Source organism: Aedes albopictus, chromosome 1 (genome assembly GCF_035046485.1).
Source record: "Aedes albopictus strain Foshan chromosome 1, AalbF5, whole genome shotgun sequence".
NCBI lineage: Eukaryota > Metazoa > Arthropoda > Insecta > Diptera > Culicidae > Aedes > Aedes albopictus.
In genome coordinates, this window is record NC_085136.1 from 317036071 (window position 1) to 317059043 (window position 22973).

General features: G+C 42.1%; 1 protein-coding gene across 4 annotated transcripts in view; it reads right to left on the bottom strand.

Annotated features, from left to right (window-relative positions):
* Positions 1 to 6: 6 nt before the first annotated feature.
* Positions 7 to 22973, bottom strand: part of LOC109423620 (ankyrin repeat and fibronectin type-III domain-containing protein 1-like) — a 324977-nt gene continuing 302010 nt past the window's right edge. For all 4 annotated transcript variants that reach the window (XM_062847175.1, XM_062847176.1, XM_062847174.1 and 1 more), the window contains 3 exons: positions 14316 to 14522; positions 13960 to 14246; positions 7 to 3307 (listed from right to left, as the gene is read on the bottom strand). In XM_062847175.1, the coding sequence (XP_062703159.1) occupies positions 1453 to 3307; positions 13960 to 14246; positions 14316 to 14522 (2349 nt within the window). In that variant the 3' untranslated portion in view covers positions 7 to 1452. The remainder of the gene's footprint in view (positions 3308 to 13959; positions 14247 to 14315; positions 14523 to 22973) is intronic.

Below are 22973 nucleotides of genomic sequence, written 5' to 3' on the forward strand. Positions count from 1 at the left end.
ATTAAAATAAAGAGCCCTCTTTCGGCGAAACCAAGGCGGTTGGTTCTTAAAAAAGGTTCTATCACATCGGTGTCTTTCATTATTCATTTATCTTCAAATCTTCAGTTTAGTTTATTCTATACATGGAACGACTTGGGCCTTGAACGCAATAAGAACGGAAGAGAAGCGATGGCGATTTGTAAAGAATGTCCCACGCCAAATTATTTATATCACAAAAAACGCTGTAGAAAACTACCCATTGGGTACTTTCTCTTGAAAATTTGGGTAGAAGCAGTTTAGAGTGTAATGTTTACTTGTCCCGTTTTTTTATCCAGCTGTTTGACGTTTGTTTGTTTACACGTTTACCGCCGATTCAGTTCCAACCCAGATCCAGGTTCAAAAAGAAAAACTGTATTACACTGTGTAGCGAATATAAGAGGTACTGGAAAATGCGAGAAAGGTAGAAGTTGAAAGAAAGAATAACGGGGTTGACATGAAGACGCAGGGTAGAAGGCAGGTAAACAGAACTAATAAATCAGTCTTGTGAATTATTTCGACGGAAACAATCTTGTTTTTAAATATTTCGCGGTGGAAATTGGCCGAAAGAACCAACCCCAAACAGTTTTGAGGCCTGGAAATGGATTCCACTCGTTTCGGACACGACACACTGTATATTCGAAAATTGGACTAAATGGCGCCTAGAAATCGACATCGAAAAACAACTCGGAATCGTGCAGTCAAAGTAGTGGTGATTTTTAAACTCCCGGCAGCCTCCGGGGCTACTTTTCTTTACCGCCCAGCACCAGTTTGATGTTCCGGAGGAAGTAAGAATGCAGAAACTCAAAATTTGCCAAGAAATACATGATTTGATAAAGGATCTGCTTATGTGGTGAACTGAGTAAGCCGTTCATGACTACCGGGACTGTGCACGGGGAGATTCAATCCAAGGAGTGTCTACAGAAGCGTCTGCTTCCTCTGTTGAAGCAACACGAGGGCTCAACGAATTTTTGACCGAATCAAGACAACGGGGTTACTTTCGTACCCAAGGACACAACAAACAAAACACGAATACCGTCCTTTCCTTGTGCTGTCCGTTGTCTAATGTTAGTGAATGTTCAGTCTTTGCGGTCTCTGGCCGAAGACGGTGTAATGTCTTTATAACAAAGAATCTGTATGAAAATATCTTTCAGGATTTTTGTGGCAATTTATTGCAGCTTCTTTAAAAATTCGTCCAGCAATTCCTTCAAGAGCTTATTCGTAGCATTTCTTCTAGAAAGTCGTGCGCACGGTTACCCGTAAGATTGCCCTAGAAATACATTTCTTCTAAGTCAACATCGAGCTGCCCCGTTCCCTATTACCTTCAGGACCCCAAGTCCGCGTAATTTTGTCCCTAACTCTAACACACGGGCGCACGCATTGAAAATTCCGGAAAAATCACACAATCTCACACACACCGGTACGCACTCGCTATCACTAGATTTCCGCCATATCCCGGTTGGAATGTTCGATTGCCGCTAGGAGATCATGTTTCTGCCGCACGTACAGCCGGCCCTTCTTCCAGGGGTTCTGCAGCTGCAACGGCCGGAAGTCGTCCCGTAGGCAGCGTTCCCTCGCCCCTATCACGGCCACCAAGCAGAAGTTGTCCAGCTTGTCGGCGGCGTAGATGGGACCGTCCTTCCCCTTGAGCACCACTGCCATGTTGAGCTGTTTGACGACCAGATCGATCACCTCCCGCGCCGTAGTCTTCTGCGTTACGCGCAGTTTCAGGGAAGTTCCGCTCGGAAGGCCCGTCTCGTAGGCGGCGTACACCTGGACGATACTGGTTTGTAGCGGGGTGCTGGGTTCCGCCGGAGGGTTCCCTTCACTGGTGGGGGCCGGTTCCGCAGGATTCGGCGATACGGTCGGTCGTCGTTGGGAGGATTGAGCAAGGTCCGGTACGGCGGTGGATGCCGCCATGGTTCGGTGATCCAGCACGTCCGGTGGAAGTTGCTGTAGAGGACCCTGGGGTTCTTCGGCAATGTGCAGGGCCGTTTGGAAACCTTTCGCTTCGTTCTGTAGGGCGGTCAAGGTCGGCTTTAGGTACGTCGTAACTATCGGTTCATAGTCGGGTTCGATTTGGTTGAGCGTCTTTAATGCTTGGTCGCGGGGTTTCTTGCTAACTTTCAAAGGGGCAGGTATGACAGTTCGGTTCTCGGTGTCTTCTCCGGAACTGGAAGTTTTCGTTACGCTGGCTATGGTGGCCACGAAGGGCGTACGAACACTCAACAGCGGGCTAGACGTTGCCGAATAGCTGGAATACATCGTTGGAGGTCGCTTTTTACTCGCGCTAGATTGTTCGGAAGACTTCTTTTTATCCACCAGCGTATCTTCCGACCTAGATGGCGGTAGCCTTGGAGTTACGAATTCCTTCTCGGGTTCGACCTCGGTCACCGAGTAGTAACTATTCGCGGAGTTCGAGTAGGCCGAATCGGCACTGTTCTTCCGCGAGTTCATATTGCTTACGTTGAGGAATCTTTGACTATTGTACTTTAGCAGTTGCTCGGACTTGGAATGCTCTGCGTCCAACAGGCCGTTATGACCCAACGGGTATTCAACGGCAGGTCCAGGCCAAGAACCCCTTCCAGGACTACTCTTGTGAAACACCGGTGGATTAGTCGGTGGTTGCAACAGCTGCGTTTCGCTTCCACCTTTCTTCTCTGCACCTTTCTTTCCGAAATACGTACTTTTGTAGTCCAAGATCTGCTTCATGTTCAATTCCGGCATATTGGCCCTATCCCTAGCGTACCCAATAACGTCCATCAACCACCGGACCCCCTTCCAAACCGTGTTCAATCCCGTAGACAAATCCTGAAGTTTGGCTAACCGATCTTTCGCCTTTTGCAATTCCGAAGTACTAAACGCCTCCCTATGCAGATGGTTAGCCATCATAGTATCCAGCTCCAGAATACACGACAACCTGGAGTACTTCTGAACTATACTGCTCTGGTAGGACTTCAAGTGGATCATCTCGAACGCCTGAATGGGCATGGAAAACAAATCGCCCCGTTGCAGCAGGATGTCCTTCTGTCCGGGAACGGCGCAGCTGCTTTCCGCCGGCGGGCAGATGATCAGGAAACTTACGTCGTTGTTCAGCTCAATCACCTCGATGTCGTACAGTCGGTGCGCTACGGCCACGTCCACCGGGATGTCCATGTACTGGAACAGGTTGTGCACGGCTTTGGTGAGAATTTCCAAGAAATGTAGCTGGACTTCCGTTGGGCCTTGGTTCTTCGGTCGGAACTCCAGGATGCTGGGCGTTTTGTGCTGCTTGATGAGCTCCCATTCTTCGCTGTAAGGGAGATAAGAGAAAGTTTGTTAATGTTGTATTTGGAAGGATCTTTCGTGGAAAAAAAAGAGATATGCGTGACTGTGATTTCAGAAACAAGAGTCAATGTATAGGTTCAAACGTATACTATTATCGAACTACGCAAAATTGGAATAAGTGATCAAGTCGAAACGACACACGCCTGTGTTGATGTGTCTACGGGAGAAACTCTGTAATCAAAGGGTTCATTGAATACATTGAACGACCTCGAAATATCTTGGAAACAACTGTAGTTCGCAAAAGATCCAGCATCGAGTCTGGTATGTTATGGCGGAAGGGATATTGTTCTTCCGCCATAACATACCAGACTCGATGCTGGATCTTTTGCGAACTACAGTTGTTTCCGGAGAGCTACAAGAGTCATCCTTTCAACAGACTCTTGGGATTGGAGAATCGTGTCGGAAATTCAGAACTTCAGTAAAGGGTAAACGAGCAGATCAACAGATGATGATGACTGTGTGCCAACCATCAGCGCAAGGATTGCCTAGGACTGCAGAGTCATGCCGGATGGGAATGGTCTACCTGATGGTTTGTTGTCGCAGCTTGGTTTAGCTTACAATTCACTGGATACCTTCGGAATACAGCATGATGGTTGTTATCTCGTGATACAAGCCTGGCCAACCCACGAACGTTTACCTCTCTTAACGGTAGAGAACAGACACGATAAGAATCCAGGTTGCCGACCTTCTTTCTGTGAAGCCTTAGTGGGTTTCCAGTTTGACTAGGCCTAGCGTAGATCATTGCCTATCAACAAACCCTCAACGAACCCGTGACGGAACCGTCACAAGACGCCTTCACATTCAATCACCAGGGATTAGAGGCATCAACGAAGCGTCACGACCTGCGTATCGTGAGAGAAGCTATACGATTCTTGAGGATGCATCGTATACTATGTAGTTCAAGGAATGATTCCGATGCAGGAGAATTGGTGAACATGTATTAACTCGGGCGAATCTCTTGCGAAGCAGATACACGACCTGTAGACAAGGTGGATCGGACAGTACCGGAAGATCAACGAGGTGAAAGTTTCTCGCTCAAAGGGTGACTGACCGCAGAGAATCAGCGTGTGCGTACGTCACAGTACACAGAGTCTGCAATCTGACGAAATCGAAAGTTTCACATCTTTGAACGCTTCCTATTCCATCGACTTAGATCACTATCTTGTACATAGCTAGTAAGATTCGAGCTCGGTTGTCAAGCGTGTTGGACTCTAGGAACCGGCGATCGATGCGTTTCAACATACATCGTTTTTCAGCAGACATTACGGTAGCTGACATACCAGAAGCGGACGAGCGGATAAGTGAGATCAACGAGACCGATAGTCTCAAGACACTCTGTGGGAGGAATCCAGGAACAGCAGATCAATATGAGCGATGTTGAACAACTCAAATTTCAACAACTGAAGTTTCAATATGAAGATGCTTCTGACCAAGGAAGGTTGCTGGAAGGTCATCAAAGAACCAAAGCCGAACCCTGCTCCCGCAAATTGAACTGAAAAGGACGAACAAGCCCTTGCGAGAAATGGTGTGGCTGTGGAAGATAGCTCGGCCGTACAAGGAAGACCGAGACTGCAGCTGAAGCCTGTACAAGTTTAGAGAATTTTCATGTGAAGCGGACCACGAGTACTAAGATATCGATCATTCGTAGGATTTGTGCGTTGTGTGACTGTAGAGCAACGGTGACATGGAGATCCATATCGGAAGTTTGGTGGAACTATTCGACAAACTCAATGGGCTTCAGCTCGACTAGGTCCTGGATGAAATATGGCTGATGGCAATCATGTTCAGCAGTCTCTCTGAAGTGTACGACGCGCTTGTAGCTGTGCTGTGAAGCTGTGAAGAAGTTGAGCAATTTAGCGATCGGCGCGAAGTACAAAAGGTGTGACTACAGCAGTGAATGAGTTCGTTAAAATGACGTTGAAAGCATTTGAAGGAACCCCTACGAACGATGGTTCGGATCCAGTCCTAGTCTCAAGCGCATCCGTCGTTTTGGTATTGATGCATACTTCCGTCAAAAGCACACCATCCTCTTTGGAGCCACAATTTTCTGTCGCACCTAATTTCGCAAGCAAGTCATCCAGTTTGGAGCCACCATTCCCTGGTACTACTTGCAGCAACGCTCATTTGGCAACAGATCTCCTCAATATACCTGACGTAGAAACAAGATAAACCAGGGTAAGTTCACCCAACGAGAACAAACGTTGCTCATCACTACTAACACAATGTCAAAACTGAAGACTGTGTAAATAAATGTTACCCATCGTATAAAATACTATTCATCTAAAACTTGCTTTCGCGAATTCGATTCTACATTACAATCACACGGTCAATCCGCTTCATTTCCTACCAAATCAGTCTATGAATTAGCGGTGTTCTGAATTCGCTTCTTGTTTGCTCTTGAGCGGTCATCTCAACTCGCAATTTCATTATTATTAGGCAGTCTACTCGTCTCATCTCTTCTCTTAACTTCTGTAAACCATTACAAATTAAGAGAATTAAAAGCTAGCAATAGAGCTAAAGCTTCCCATGTTTGCGTAGCCAACTTCTTTTGATAATGGCAGCATATTTTTTCTGACATAAGCTAAGACAGTGTTCATTGAGCCTTAAGTTTGGCTCTTCAGTCGAGAGGCTTGGACTTTACCCGTAACGTGGGTAGATCACCTTCTAATGGTGCGTTACGGCGTAAGATCTACATTAACAAATTTTGATTTCGCAATTCTCCAGCTCAATTAATTAAAATGCAGGAAAATTACAACATCAAAATTTGGTTTACTTGTTTTGTTTAATTTCTGTATTTTCACTACTAATACTCTATTTGTTTCAGTGTTATCGCTTGATTTTAACTATTACTTTAATATAATAACTATTCTACGATTTATAATAATAACTAATAATAATAATAATAATAATAACTATTTGTTTCAGCGCTGTTCAGGTAAATAAAGTTCTAATTATATATCATAATAATATTTATTATTTCAGGCAAAATCAGGTAATTGGTCAACTATATAATTAATTATATTTAAATTACATGATACATGGGATTTTGGGAGGGGTAGCCTAAGGAAGCTAAATGAACTGGTTTCTGGACAAATGTTCGTGGGGTGGCCAGACTTTGTCACAAGATAACAACCATCGTGTTGTCTTCCGAAGGTTTCCAGTGAATTTAGCTTACCCTGCTACAACAAACCATCAGGTAGATCATTCCCTTCTGGTATGACTCTGCAGCCATAGGTAATCCTTGCGCTGATGGTGGGTACACAATCATCATCATCATCATCATCAGTCGAGAGGCTTGGACTTTACAGCTTCCCCCACATATAGCGCTTGGTTCACAAGTATGCCATCCTCTTTGGAGCCACCATTCTTTGTTGCAGCTCAGTTTTGCAAGCACGTTATCCTTTTTGGAGCCACCATTGCTTGGCACTATGGAGGAGAACGTGCCTCTGGAGCCGACCTACTGATTGCTTGGCACTACATCCAACAACGCTAATTTGGCTTCTTAAGATACTATCTCATTTTAAAACACGAACGACACGAAAAAATAAAATCCTACAAAGATCACATGTCACGATAAAGGTTTAAGTTTATTTCTCAAAAATTCCATCTTAAAAAATACTCCAGAAATGTTTACCGGGGATGCCTCAAAAAACTCCATTGGGATAAAAAAAATCCATTTAAAAATTTCTCCAAGAAGATGCTAAGTTTTCAAGAAGAATTTTCCAGAAAGCATTCCTGGGGGATTAAAAAAAACTCCTGAAACCAAGAAACTCTTGGAGAATTTCCATAAGAAACTCCTTGAGGATTTTAAAAATAAACTCTTTGAAAATTCCCAGAACGAAATTTTGAAGTAATCCCAGCAGGGAATCTTTTAGACACTGGTAGGTAATCCAGTAGAAACTCTTGATGAAATCCAAGATAGGAGTCATGGATGAATTCCCAGGTTTTTCTGGAGTAATTCCTGAAGTAACAACTGTTGGAATCTCAGAAGAAAAAAAAACATTAGGAGGGACATCCTGAAACATCTTCTGGAGGAATTATAAGAGGAGGACTTCTAGAAGAATCCAATTACATTTACTTAAGGAATAATAGAAGAAACTCTTACAGTTGTCAGAAGAGGAATTCCTGCAGGAATCTCAGAAAAAGCAGTTGGATAAAGAGAAAATCAAATTGGAGTTTGTTAGCTACAGTGAAGAGTCCAAAGCTTATCGTTTACTGGATATCGTTACCGGAAAAATTGCTACAAGCCGTAACGTCTAGTTCCTGAAACGCTCAAATATGGTTAACTTTGATGATTCCAGGAATGAAGTTGTTGTGTCATGGGAAGCTGGTCGTGATGCTGATCCTGAAGGTGATCGTGAATCTGCGAATGATTCGGACGATGAATACTGGTTTTCTGATGGCACGAATACATGCACATCTAGCGAAGACACCTTTGTGAAGCTTGAAGCGGATAATGAAACTGAGCAGTTGCGACGATCAACCAGATCTAACAGAGGTTAGATACCGAGTAAGTATACTTGTAGATCAGAAGCTGAAGTTCAGAAGGAGTCACGAAACGTCCGTGAAGCACTGTCATGTCTGCAGAAGGTACAGTGGCCCCAGGAAAACGTAAATACTGCATTTGACTGCAAATGGATGTTTACACGGAAACGAAACTCGGACGTACAAGTTCAACGATACAAGGCGAAATCTGTGGTCCATGGATTTAGTCAACGTTACGGCACAGACTGCTATGAAGTTTTTGCCCCCGTCGTTCGAAAAATAGCTTTCCGGACGCTGATTACTGCGATTGCCGGAAATGCGTGAATGGCTAGAGGAGTTACGTGATCATTTATGCGGATGACTTCATAGCAGCTATTGAAGATCAGATGATCCCGAAAATAATCTTGACGAGCAAGTTCGAAATTAAAAGTCTTCGAAATAGTCGATGATATTTGGAACTGGATGTAGAATAAAATAAAACCGGCGATTACTTCACCAGCCAACGCAAGTACGTAACTGATGTGGTTCAATGTGTCCAATCTTCAAGAAGCAAAGCCATCAAGTATTCCACTGGATCCTGGTTACCAGAAACATGCTCATCAAGGACATCCACTCCAGAACAATCGGATATTTTAGCATCAATATCAATACTGAGCCGAAAGACAAGCAAATCCAAAGCAGCAGGACTGGAATGAGCTGAGAAGAGTGTTGTACGCTATTTGACAGGGAACTGCGACATGAAGGTTCGCCTGAACCTTTCGAACTTGTAGGATATGCCGATGGTGATTGGGCAGGATGTCGTGAAGATAGAAAATCACGATGCGATCAGCGTTTCCAGTACAACGGTGGAGCAGTATTTGTTCAACCTTAACAATCATCTGTTTTTTTGAATACATTTGTAAGGTTCAGTTCATTTTTTATTTTCTGATTCAAACCTTCAACTAATAAAAACATTATAATTGTTAGTATCAGAATTACTTGCCAGGTTCAAAACCACACAGTTGTCTTCCAAGACACCGCTCAAAGACGACCTAGGAACGGGTGGTTCGATGGGGTTAACGGACGAGAAGAATGTTGTCAGTAGTCGGATGCTGGTGTCGGAGACCCGGCAGAACAGGAAGCGATACATAAAAGCAAGAGCAGCCGAAAAACGAATTCACCGCAAAAATAAAAGGAGTATGACTAAAATGTGATTGTTCAGAGACGCAAGAGAGTATGAAACCGAATGATATGCGGAGGTTTTACAAAGCTGTCAATGGCATGGGGAGAAAAACAGCGTCATATGCAACGACCGTAAGCGAAACTTGCTGGCTGACAAAACAATGGTGGCTACCAGGAGGAGCGATCACTTCGAGGTATTGTTGAACGGTGGGAATGTAAGGGCAACAAACAGAATTCGAATCGACGACGACGGACAAGCTATGCAGGCTTATTCTGCGCGGCGTGTGAGGTGAGACGAGTCGAATGAGGTGACAAAAGTCGACTCGCCCCATTTGATTTACATTAGTCATCTCACGTCACGTGAGACGAAACCGTCCGTCTCACCTCACACGCCGCGCAGAATAAGCCTGATGGAATCTCCAACGCTAGACGAGGTCAAGACAGCCTTCAGAGGACAAAAGAACAATGAGGATGCTGGGAAGAATGAACTCCCGGTTGCCAAGCTCTTCATGCACGGTAATGAGCTGCTGCATCAACTCTTACACCGTAGAGGAAGAGGACGAACTGCTTCGTAGTGGGTTGGTGGGTTGGATAGTCTCATTTGTCCTCAATATGTAAAATAAATGACATAGACTGGAGTGCGCGAATTACAGATGAATATATACCTGGAATAAATAAAGAGTTTGGTGGTTGCTGATTGAGGTATCATCTTTCTTTCTCATCTTTGATTTAGAAAAGATCGTAGCTTCAACAGGTTATGGGCCCAGGAGCGTGTTCCATAGCACGTATCGATCTGGAAAATGATCGGCCGTATAAGTCGCGGAGACGTAGCAAGGCTTCCTAGGGCGGATGGATTGCCTGCAATGGAGGTCAGGATCCGAGGGAATGGAAAGCGATAAGTGCCAACTGGATGACAGCTGGTTGATCAATGGACGTACGAGCTGAATGGAAGAAGGTATTCTGTGTCGGAAGAAGCTTGGTGCCAGGAGGAGATTAGCAGTGGAAGCATCTCTGTGGGAAGGAGCTGGGTGCTCCTAGGTGGAGCTCGGTAGGTAATAGCCTGCTATCCAGGAAGAGTACGATGACCAGGTAGAGATAGGATGTTAACGAACCAGCTCGGAACTGGAGTAGATCTGATGCATGCATCCAGGCCCGGATTAAGGATTGTGGGGGCCCGGGGCCCGAGCGAATGTGGAGGCCCCTAAGAGAGATGACCAAAAATGTTTTTCCTTATTTTTGAACAGTACTTGAGCAATATGAAAAATAAAGCTAATGTTAGCAAACAAAAATGGTTTTTGTGGGGGCCCCTAAAATGTGGGGGCCCGGGGCCCGGGCCCCCCCGGCCCCCCCTTTGATCCGGCCCTGCATGCATCGGAGTTGGACCACTTGCTAAGGAGTGAGGAGGAGGAGCTTCGAGCCAGGAGATGGATTCCTTTAGAGTTTCCTTCATCTAGGGATCATCAAGGGATTGTTCCAGTGCTTTTTTGAGGTTTCCTTAAGGAATTTCTCCATAGATCCTTCAAGGTATTTCTGCAGGTTATTTCGAAAATTTCTTCAGTGATTTTCCTTATATTCCTTTCAGAATTCCGCTAGAGATTACCGCAATAATTCCATCTTTGTTCGAAGTATTTCTGCACGAATGTGTTCCAGAAATTCTTTCAGAAAGTTTGCTTAAATTGCCTCAAAAAATTGTACAAAAATTCCTTTAGGAGTCCAAGTATTTTCAATAACTTGTTTAGAAATTATAATAGACATGAATTTCTTCAGATTTTTTAAAAAGGGATTCTTGCAAAAATTCTTCCCAGAATTCGCTAAGATAGCCCTCCTGAGATTCCCTAATGAATTCCTCATGGGATTGCATCCGGGAATCCTCATGAGGTTTCTTCAGAATTTCCCCCCAGAATTCACCCAGGAATTCACTCGCGAATTCTATCTGTGATTCTTACAGGAACTGCCTCAAGGATTATTCAAAATTCCCCTTGGAACTCTTTCAGGAACTACTCTACTAATCAACCCAAGACTTCTTACAAGAACTGTTAAGACAGAGATTCCCATAGGAATTCTTCTTCGGCTTGCTTCCGAGATTATTTTTTTGGAGAATCTTTAGGAATTCCTCCAGGAACTGCTAGAAGAATTCCTCCAAGAGCTCCTCTATTTACTTTTTTAAGGATTCCCTCAGGATTTCCTCAGGAATTTAAGCAATTTCTGTTGTACTTCCTCCTGGGATTTCTTCATAAACTCTTCCAAGACTTCCGTCAGGAATTGCTCCTTGTATTTATTCAGTAGTTCTTCCTGGGATTCCTCAGATATTCATCCAGGAATTGTTCCAGAATTCCTATGGGAATTCCTCTAAAAAAATCCTGCAGGGATTCGTCTAAGAATTCATCTAGGAATTCCTCCAGAGACTCCCCCAGAGATAACTCGAACCATTCCTCTAGAGGTTTCTCCAGGGATTCCTCCTGAAAGTGCTCCAGTGAATTTTCAAGGAAACCCTCCAGGAATTCGTCTGGGGATTTCTCCAGGGATTCTGCCAGGCATTCCTTAGGAATTCCTCTAGGGAGTCCTCTAGGGATTGCTCCAGGAATTCCTTTAGGAAGACCTCTAGACATTCCTTAACCCTTTCAGGACGGTTGGGTCATTTGCACCTCACTGACGCGTTCTACAGCGGCGAGGTTGGTGAAAAAAGTCGTCCCGAAGGGATTAAGGAGTTCCTCTAAGAATTTCTATAGGGATGCCTCCAGGAATTCCTTAGGGCATTCATCCAGGATATCGTTCAGGGACTCCTCCAGGAATACCCTCAAGAATTCCACCAGGAATTACTCCAGGAATTCAGTCAGAAATTGCTCCCGAATTTTCTTCAGAAGTTACTACGACAATTTCTTCAGAAATTCCTCCGGTAGGGGCGAGTCCGTAACGAAAAGGACGATTCACAGCATCATCAAACACTTCTTTGAAGCTAACTTGCGCTTTCAAACTGGTGACCTTTTTGCATAACGACTCTCGAAATTCTCGGATGGTTCTCGACTACTATAACCATTTCTTTTCGTTGCCTCTAAAAACGAGCACATGTATCAGAGCACCGAGATAAACTATCCACTCATTATTTCAGACTGCATTATCAAATTCCTACACCTCCCGAAGTTTATTCAAGAATTATTCCAAGAATCCCTCCACAGATTCCTGCATGAATTCCTCCTGAGATTCCTCTACGAGTTCCTGCGAGGAATTCTTCTGGAATCCTCCAGGAAATCCACATTCCTTCAGAAATTCCCCCAGAAATTCCTCGCAGAATTTACCATGGTAATACCAGTATTCTATCATGAATTCCTCCAGGCATTCTATCAGGAATTCTTCCTGAAGTTTCTCCAGGAGTTCGTCAAAGCATTCCTCCAGGATTTCATACAGATTTTTTGTCCAGAGACTTCTTCAGAAATTCTACAGCAACCACCCCAGTAATTTTTTCAGGAATTTCTCGAGGGATTCCTTGGAAATTATTTAAGGAAATTCCTTGCGAATTCCTCCAGGATTTTTTTTCGGGGATTCCTCCGGGAATTCTTCCAGGGCTTCCTCCGGAAATTTTACCTCCAGGGATTCCTCCAGGAAGTCCTCTAAGGATTCTTCCAGAGATTCCTCCGATGATTTCTCCTGAATTTTAACTAAGACATTCTCCTGGAATTCTTCCAGAAATTCCTCTCGAAATTGCTCCAGAAATTCATTCAGGGATTCCTCCAGTATTTTTTGTTTCAGGGATAATACTACGGAATTTCCCTAAGAATTCCTCTAGGGATTTCTCCAGGAATTCCACAAGGAATTTATCCAGAAGTTCCTCCAGGCAGTCCTCCTGAGGTTTCTTCAGAAATTAGTTCGGTGAAATCTCCAGATTATTCCAAGGATTCCCCAAGGGTTTATTTCGAAAGTTTCTCCAGAATTTTTTTTAAGGATTCCTCCACGAATTCCTCAGAAGATTTCTTCGGAAATTTCTCCTCCCAGAATTTTCTTAGGGAATTCTCCAGAAATTTCGCCTAGAGATTCCTTTAGGATTCCTTCCAGGGTTTACTCCAGGAGTTTCTCCAGGGAGTCTTCCAGGAGTTTCTCCTGGAATTCTTTCAGGGATTCTTCCAGAGTTTCCGCCAGGTGTTTCTGCAGGAATTCATCTAGGAATCCAGGAATTGCTCCAAGCATTCGTCCGGGAATTTCTCTAGGGAAGCCTCCAGAAAATCCTCCAGTTATTCCTTCAGAAATTCCTCTAGGGATTTCTACAGGATTTACCCCAGACATACCTACAGGAATTCGTCTAGGGATTTCTCTAGCTGCGTCAATGTTTCTTCGACGTAGACTCACCGCTACGAGTTGTAGCCCATCAAGTGTCAAGTATTCCAGATTTCGAGATACTTCCTGAGAAATTGTTAAAGCAATTATGGTTGGATTTGTTTCTGGAGCAGTTCTTGCAAAAAATCTACCAAGGAAGGAAAGTAGAAAGACAGCTTTTAAACTCATTTAACCAGAATAATCCAATCAAGCTGAGCGTAATTAATGAATCCGCTTAAACGCGATTCTTATTTCCATCCATTGTCCGGTGCTCAAAGTGATTCCATTCTCATCGTAGAGTTATTGCTTCACTAAGGCAAATTACACACAATCATTCTTAGGTGCTAGAGTGGAAAAACTTTTTCTCAAATCATCCCGAAGTCAAACACCAAACGGAACTCATCTGGTTTCGTTTCGTTTAGTTTGATAAAGGAACGTGCGTTCATTAGCAGTCACGTCGTCGTCGTCGTAGTCGCCGTTCGGTTGTATCTCCCACCGCGTGTGAAGAATTGCATTCCGCACTTTCTACTCCATGATGAGAGATAAACATCTCATACGGTCTCGTCTTCGTCGAAGATAAACTTAGTTCTCACGCAATAAGAAATAAAATAAAGGAGTTTTACAGGAGTGCCCCTCGGGGGGCGCCACCGCCGCTATACTTACGCCGACACGTGCGGATTGTCTCGGATCTTGCAGTGCGGAAGAACGTTCGGCGCCTTGACCGGGACCACCACCTGGATCACGTCCACCGAGCTCTGCATCTTCAGATAGCCAACGTACAGACCCCGCGGCAACCGGATGTTGGACACCTGGTGGTAGTTGATCTGGTCCTGAATGGAGTTCATTAGCAGCTCGTTGATGCTGCTGTCCTCGGTCGAAAGCGCCAGCTTCTTGTGGATTTTGTTTAGCGGAATCCAACGGGAGTTTAGCACCGAAACGCTTTTCGGACTCTGAATGGGAGGGGACAAGGGAACAACAAGATTAATTAGCGTCTCTCAACGGCGGATGGACATTCTTACCTTTATGCAGTTAACACAGGATAGCACCACCGTACCGTGCACGTCGCGCAGCGGTTTGTAGTATAATTGACCTAGATCCGTAATGGAGAGGGCGGATTGCATCTGACACGCGGCCGACAGCAGCTTGGTGCGGAAGTGGATCGCCGATGAGGCGTTCCGTTCCATGTCCATCCGCAGGAGCTTCACGTCGTCCCACGTGCAGGCCACCTGTGCAGGGGGAGAGAAGGAGGGAAGATAAATCGTTAGAGGCAGGCAGTGGTTGTCAACTTTTCAGAATTTTCCTTCATATTTGTTCTCAGAAATTAGTTGATTTGTCTCCAGAGAACCGTTTCTCGGAACTTTTACTGTAGATGGCGTTCGTTCATCGACCAAGACACCAGGCACCACGCCAGGCACTTGCTGCTGCAATTTTATCGCAAGTTTTGGCACGGGTAACAAGAGTCCAAGTCCACTAGTCAGGTGACCTCTAATTCATGGTGTGATGCGGCTATATGCTTACCGTGCCTAGGAATGGATGGCTAGGGGGTTTCGCATTATGCGATTTACACAGTGTATTCTGTGTATCCTCGCCTTTGGCGTTTTCCAATCGATACCGATCTGGTTTTGTTGCTGCTGCTATTTGTTGTGCTGTTATTGCTTAGAGTTTAATCTTGCCTAGTTTGGCAACGATCAATCTTTGCAGACTTATGCAAAATGGTTCAGCCCAAGTGGCCTTGGTCCAAGAACCTTACTTCCGTAAGGGGAATTTCTATCTAGGAAACCTTGTGAACCCGGTGTTTGCTACTTTCAGTAAACATGAAATGGCAAACTCACGTGTCATGCCTCGAGCCTGTGTGCTTGTCAACAACGCAATAGTTGCTACACTCATCTCTGAACTAACCACCAGAGATGTATGTGCTATCTCAATTGATGTATCTGTTGGAAACCTCAACAGGAAATACGTCTATTGTTCGATTTATTTACCGCATGATGAACCATCCCCCACGGATGCTTTCAAACAAGTCATCGCATACTGTACTTCAAAAGGACTTCTGCTAATTGTTGGCAGTGATGCTAATGCTCACCATATCATCTGGGGCAGTTCAGACATTAACTTGAGAGGCTCCAGTTTGATGGGATATTTAAGTAGTACAGATCTTGGATTACATAACATAGGCAACCGCTCAACCTTCATGGTATCTGCTGGAGAGGAAGTGTTAGACATAACGCTTTGCTCTACCATAAATGGGGCCAGATGTCATGGATACTCACCATACGGTCTGTGACGATCACAAGAGGAACCCCTGGATGGAACTCAGATCTGGTCAAGCCCAGGAAACAATGTAGAGAGAATTGTAACAGATGATGTTCGACTGGATGGGATAATCTAAGGTACAGCGGGGCAAGATGAAACAGTGGGTTAACATGATGTTATCTAATGATGGTAAACGTCTTGAATACCATATCACATAGTTTTTGATTCAAACAAACTTTTGGCGGAAGAAAAATTTTCAAATTATATTGATATCTATTTCAAAAGTTCGCGTTTCATCTTGCCCCGGTGTACCTTAGTTGGTTTGTCTTGTAAAACGTCAAAAGCATCGGGCTTAAATCATGTTGACGTACTTGTTATTGAAAGCGATTATTTCCAACATGCTCAAGACCATTACTTCATCTTATTGGGTAATCTTAGTTCTACTGAGGCACTTCGATCAGTGGCGTAGCTAGGAATTTGGGGGCCCGGTGCGGAACAAAATTCGTGGGCCCCCATGAAAATTACTGATCGCACTGTTGTATTTTGTACAAAAAAAACCTATGAAATCCATCAATGAACGTAAGATTTTTTCTAAGAATTATGTCGATTTTTTTTAACAAATTATTTGACAATTGTACCAAGTAATCTTTGAGGAATTCCTTCAAAGATTGCTTTACCGTTTTCTTTAAAAAAAATCTTTTTTGGAGAACAATTCAGTAACAAATTTTGAAAACGACGTATAATCAATGCCACACCATTGATTATACGTCGTTTTCAAAATTTGTTACTGAATTTGTCTTCAAGAATCTTTCAAGTCGTTAATGCAAGGATGTCATTCAGTATTTCTATAAGCACTCCTTCAGGAGTTCTTACAGTGTTGTCTCCGAGGATGTTTTCAAAAATACTTCAAATTACTTCAAAAGATTCTTGCAAAGGCTTCATCGAGTATTTCTCGAAACATTTGTTCATGAAGTCCACCAGGGTTTCTATCAATAATATCTCTAAAGATTCATTTAGAAGGGGTGAACTGTCGTTTTATCGATTGAATTGTCATTCTACCCACGGAATTTAAAACTGTTTAGTTAATTTAACCGGAAACACAAAGGAATTGAAACGCAATAAAATCACGTTATGCTCACAAGGATTCCAAGGATTTCTTCAGAAATTCCTCCAATGATTCCTTAAAGAACGCTTGTTTCGATAAAAATCTGCAAGGGTTCTTCAAGTCCCAAAGAATCCGTTGGATATTTTTTTCTAATCTCCAATGATTCCTACAGAAGTTCCTCTAAGAAAATTCTCAGAGGAACTTTGTAGGAGTTTTGCAGAAATTCTTTCGAAAAATCCTTCTGGAATTCCTCCAACGAATTCTTTAATATTCATCAACTCAAGGACATTTTTCAAGGATTCCTACAGGAATTTTAGCTAACATTTCTCTGGGCACTATTTAAAAAAAAAAAAAAATCTATTGTGATTTTTCAAAGTTCTTTCGAGACCTTCTTTTACCAGGTTATTATGGATTCCGCTAGAAATTCCCCCGAAAAAATCGTTTAAAAAAATCTGAGAATTCCTGGTAGGGTCAACATGCCCTTAATAATCCTACAATCTTTTCGAAAACAAAGCGATTACGGAACCGATGATTACGTAATTTTTGTTATCATTCGTGCTCACTTCTAACAAAAATACAAAAAAAGAAACAAGACAAAAAGCGCTTCATTCCTTTGATTTGAGACGGGTGAAAATTGGAGCGTATATGCTTAAATAGTAAAGGAACAGATGCCCTATCTTATCAAATAAAAAAAATTCTCATGTTACTCCAAGGATTCCTCCTAAGACTGTTTTGCTTCTTTCTTCAGGAATTCTTTAAGAATGCCTAGAAGTATCTTTTAAGTGATGAATGCAAGATTAAGATTTTATAGAGGATATTCATAGGAATCGCTTTTAGGAATTTTTCCAAGGATTTCTTAAATATTTCTCCAAAACAAAACTTGCGAAAATTATCAAAAAAATTCTTTCAGTATTCCTTCTAGGATCTTGTTAGAAACTACTGCAAGGGCCCTATGTTGCTTTGACAGATACGCGTATTTCGACTACCACTTGTAATCTTCCTCAGGGTCAGTTATCCACTCTAGTCGAAATACGCGTATCTGTCAAAGGATAAGCAACATAGGGCGGAATTGAAAGATACGAAACTGATTACACTCATTCGAAGAGGGTATTCTGCTTAGAGGGTTCGAAAAGTCGAAGTGTGGGAAATTACACTGTTGAAAAGGAGTCGTGAGTTCGAGTCTCACCGGAGTACGTGGATTTCTTTTCATAATTTCAAATCTCAATTTGTTCATCGAGCACATGTTCTGTTGTGCACATGGATGTCAAACCATTTTCAACAGTGTAATTTCCCACATGGCTTGGTCAGCCTAAGCAAAATCAAGAAATTGACATTTGTAAGGTGCTACGGTCACCCTTACCGTATTCGGTCGGCCGAGGACCGACCCGTCGAGAGTCCGACTGCACACTAATTGCCATACCAATAAGTGATTGGAAGGCAGTGCCCGAAGCTCTCGACAATTAAAAATAACTTCCTCTCCCGCTTTGACATATATGTGCACAACAGACAATGTGTTAGATGTTCATCTAATCCCATCCGAAGGGGGTTTGGATTGTGAAAAGAAGATAACCATGTGCGATTGTGGAATCGAGTTCAGTTCTAGGCCTGCTGGCGACGGAGATAGTCGAGTGACTCCGTAGCTTGAAGGAATAGAAGCGCCTGTCTAGCGAATTGGGAGTCGTGAGTTCGAGTCTCACCGGAGTACGTGGATTTCTTTTCATAATTTCAAATCTCAATTTGTTCATCGAGCACATGTTCTGTTATGCACATGGATGTCAAAGCATTTTCAACAGTGTAATTTCCCACATGGCTTGGTCAGCCTAAGCAAAATCAAGAAATTGACGAAAATTCCTTTGCGATTTTCTTCGGCCATTCCGTTTTAAATTCTTGGATTTTTTTTTCAATTCGCAAGAGTGTATCTCATACACACTTAATCTTCAAATTTGATCTCGGTAATAACAAATAACGAACTCAATCGGTAAACGTTATTTTGACTGAAATGTCGTTAAAATTTGACAGTTCATCAAAAATAACTTGTCAAAAATAACGAATTTCGGTAATTTACGTTCATTGCTGATTATCGGCAAACTTTTTTGCCACAGCAATCGGCAATCCTATCAGGTTGCTGAATTTCGGTAAAGTGCATCTGTCAAAAGTAAAAACGAAACGCGTTGGCGGCTGCCATCTTAGAAAAAGGAAAGGAACAAGGATTTTTGAAGCTGAAATGATTCTCGTAAGTAAAACAATTAAACTCGCTTTTAACTAATGCTGTTTATGCTTCTGCTCTCGCTTCTGCTATTCATATTCATTTATTTATTTTAATGCCTCTTCTAATTTTCTTTTCAGTTCGTTGTTTTGAAGAGGGAGCGCTGCAGGAGGAGTGCCGGATACTCGCTCCAAAATCGTGCCAGTGTGTTTGCTGCCGGACTTAACCAGCAGAAGCTAGCAGTCCAAAAGCAAAATGGTTCGTACAAACAAACCATCGGAATAGTGCTCTCTCGACCGACAGAGCCGCATCTTTACCGGTCGGGACGTCTACGAAAAATCCGTCGCTACCAAAAGTCCGTTGTCGTTCCAGCACTCGGTGCGTGTTTTTAAGACGGATTTGCGCTTCGAATGTGCCGCCGTTGCTGCCCTGCAGGAAGCAAGCGAAGCGTACCTGGTCGGAGTATTCGAGGACACCGCCTGTACGCGATTCACGCCGAGAACGTCACCATTACGCCGAAGCGTACGAGGAATAGGAGCGTAGGAGGAAGTAACCCCGGAAGCAGTGTGACCCGGAAGAAGACCCCGGAATTGTGTTTTTACCATTGCGGTTAGTTAAATGAAGAAACCCTTTCGAATTTGTAAAAAAAATCCAGAAAATGTACATTTTTCGTTATTTGCTTGCGTTAATAAAAGTGTTAACGTAATTATATTTTTTGTTTTATTTTACTTCTTCTTATCAATGAGCATGAAAGAAAACAAACATTTACTGAATTTCGGTAATAATGTTTGCCGAAGTTTTCGGCAATGTATTACCGAAGCACTCGTCAAAGTTTGACAGTTGATCTTTATCAAGTTTGCAGGCTAGTCGGCAATTTGAACTTTTACCGAGATTTTTGCCGAGCTCTCAGCTGTTGGATTCTCGGCGATTTATTTTGCCGGCCTCGGCAAATTAAATTAAGTGTGTAGAACTGCAAAACCAGACAAAAACCAGCTGCATAACAAACGTAATTCCGTAAAGAATTATAAAAAAATCCAGAGGAATTAGCAAAGGAATTTTCTGAGGAATTACCGGAGTCAGTCAAACGAATTGACTAAGGAATTTTCAAAGTACCTGTCGAATGAATTTCTAAAGGAACTATTGAAATAAAAACAAACGTAAATTTCAGGCATATTAGCAAAGGGACTACCGGTGAATCTTTCAATGAAATTGCTGAAATCCAGTAGGAGTTTCCTGATAAATTTCCAAAGCAATTGCCCAAAGAATATCGAAACTTCAAAAATAATAACTAAAATCAATTTCGAATATTATTGCCGAAAAATTATCAAAAGAGCTACCAAAACCAATTCCAAAGGAATTGCCGAAAAAAATGCCAAATGAATTAACCAATCAATTTCCCTATGAATTGGCGAAGAAGTTTCCAAAAGAGTGTCAAATTTATTCCCAAAGTAATTATCAGATGATTTTTCAAATGAATAGTAAAAAAACAGCAAAAGGTTGCAAATTTTTTAAAGAAATTTCCGAAGAAATAAGAATCTGAAGTTCGTTAAGTCATTGCTGAAGCATTGCCGAGAGTTCATTAAAGAAGTTTTCAAAGGAATTGCCTCAAAATTTCTCAATAGATTTGCCGCAGAAATTTTCAATGATACTTTTAACAGAGACCCTAAAAAAAGCTTGAGAATTTTTACCAACTGGATAGCGCACTCAATTTTCGACACAATAGCTGAAACAGTTTCCAAAATAATAGCCACAGAAATTTTCTAGAAATAATGAAGAAAATTTTTAGAGTATTTGCTGAAGAGATTAAGATATTCCTTAAGGACAGACTTGTTAGAATCCCAACATGGCCGCCACAATGGCCGACTTTGGTACCTACTCACGATTTTGATCGCACAAATCTGTTCGTAAACAAAACCAGCGTACCTGAGCTTCTTATTTTAAGCTTATTACAAGTGAGCAAAAACAGAATAATCAAATGCACTGTTGTTTGTAGCTTGCTACTTGAGATTTGTGCGTCTAAAGTTTCGATGCACTGTTGAAGCGGGATTTTAAGACGTTTGTCCTTAATGAATTGCTGCACGGATTTTCAAAGTAATTTCAGCAATTTTGGAGAATATTCCTTAAGGAATTCTTTTTTTTGAAGAAATATCTCCAAGAATTTCTTTTGGCAATGCCTCAAATGGTTTTTCTTCAAGTCCTTCAAAGGATTTCTTAAGAATTTGTTCAAGCATTTCTTTAGTTCTACCTGCACGGATTTCGTCAGAACTCCTCCAATAATTGCTGTAGAAAATCGACCAAAGATTCCTTATGCGAATTTTTCAAGTCCTTTTTTTCAAGCTACAATACAAATATTCGTTCAAGGATTTTTTTTAAGTTTTCCTTCAGATAATCCTACAACAATGAACACATTCATCCCCAAAGGATTTATACAGAATTTCCCCCAAGGCATCCTGCATAAATTCCTCCAAATATACAGGATCTCTTTTATTTTTCGATTTGTTCCAAAGAATTTGCGAGGAATTCATTGAGGATTCCGCCATTGATTTCTTTGAGAAATAATAGGCATGTCATCATTAGTTCTTCCAAAAATCTCTTTGCCTTCAAAACTCCTTCAGGAATTCTTTATCTAAATCCTCAAGCTACTCCTTATACTGTAGTAATCCTTCAAGAATGTCATCAAAGATACCTGCAAAATCAACCCAATGATTCTTTCCGAATACGTCTTGGAATTCATCAAGACAAAGATTCTATTAGAAATTTCTCCGAAAATTCTTGCAAACATTTCTACGAGAATTCCTTCGGGAATACCTCCACAATTTCTTTGGAAAATCTTCTAAGGATCCACTCAGGTATGGCTCAGAGCGTGATCTCCGAAATTTATGAAAAATATTTTCCATAAGATTATTTCTTAAGGCTCATCTGAGGGATTCATGACATAATCCTTGTAGGATTTTATGAAGGAATTCAAAGAGGTATTCCTGAACGAATGTTTGAAGAAATTCCTGAAAAAATCCTTGAAGGAATTCCTGAAGGATTTCTTGAAAAGTTCCTGTAGAAATGCTTGGAGAAGTTCCTGAAGGAATGCATCATTGTAAGCTTTCCTAAATCAATGCTTAGAGGAATTTCTGAAGTATTCCCTGAAAAAAGTTCTGCAGTTAATCTTAGAGGATTTTTTGTAGAACTCCTGATGTAACTCCTGATAAATCGTAAAAGATATCCACAGAGACAAGTACCTTAACTGACGGAATTCCCGCAGAAACCCTTCAAGGAATATGTAGAACGAAATACTTGATGAAATAGTTGCAATAAGTTGATTGAATTTTTTATACGAGAGTAAAACTTATCCACAAACTTTTGTTATTACAGTTTTGACATGACATGTGTTTAGATCTTAACTTTAATAAATGAGACCTCTGAATTTCAACTACTATCCTAAGCTAAGTAAATAGCTATGTTTGGTCCTGTGGTTGGGATAAGTATCAGGTACATTTTCATTTTGCTCATGAATTTTACTTCCATATCGGTACTGATTTTCGTAAAATTATATTTTGTTTTCTAGCACATTTTTTCTTGTATTTTGGGACCCCTGTAGGTACAAAGAGCAATCAGCGAAAAAAGGACTTCAAATAAGTCATCTGTGTGCCCATTTCAAAATCCTACGAAGGGGCCTCTACACACCATTCAGCAGATCTGCAAGTATTGAACTTATAATTGTAGCAAACTTTCGCTATTTAAAAAACTTTATTCAAACTAGTGTAAGAAACCTTCACTGATTTGGGGGCCTCTTGAATTCGGGGGCCCGGTGCGGACCGCACCTCCGCACCCCCCCTCCCCTTGCTACGCCACTGACTTCGATTGATGAAATCTGTAGATCATCCATGTTACTGTCTTAATCAAAACATTATGTAAGATCATTTATGTATGAATTCCCTCACATTGCTTAAATTATGGAAATGAGAAGGCGGACTTCTTCGCAAAGTTAGATGCAAAGCGTTATTTATTGCTACAAAACCATGATTAACCTTCCTCATGCATTAGCTCAAAGTCCACCACGCTGACGCAGTATGTACTTGCTCAGCGTGCTGATTTGGATCATAAACACCCCAATGCACG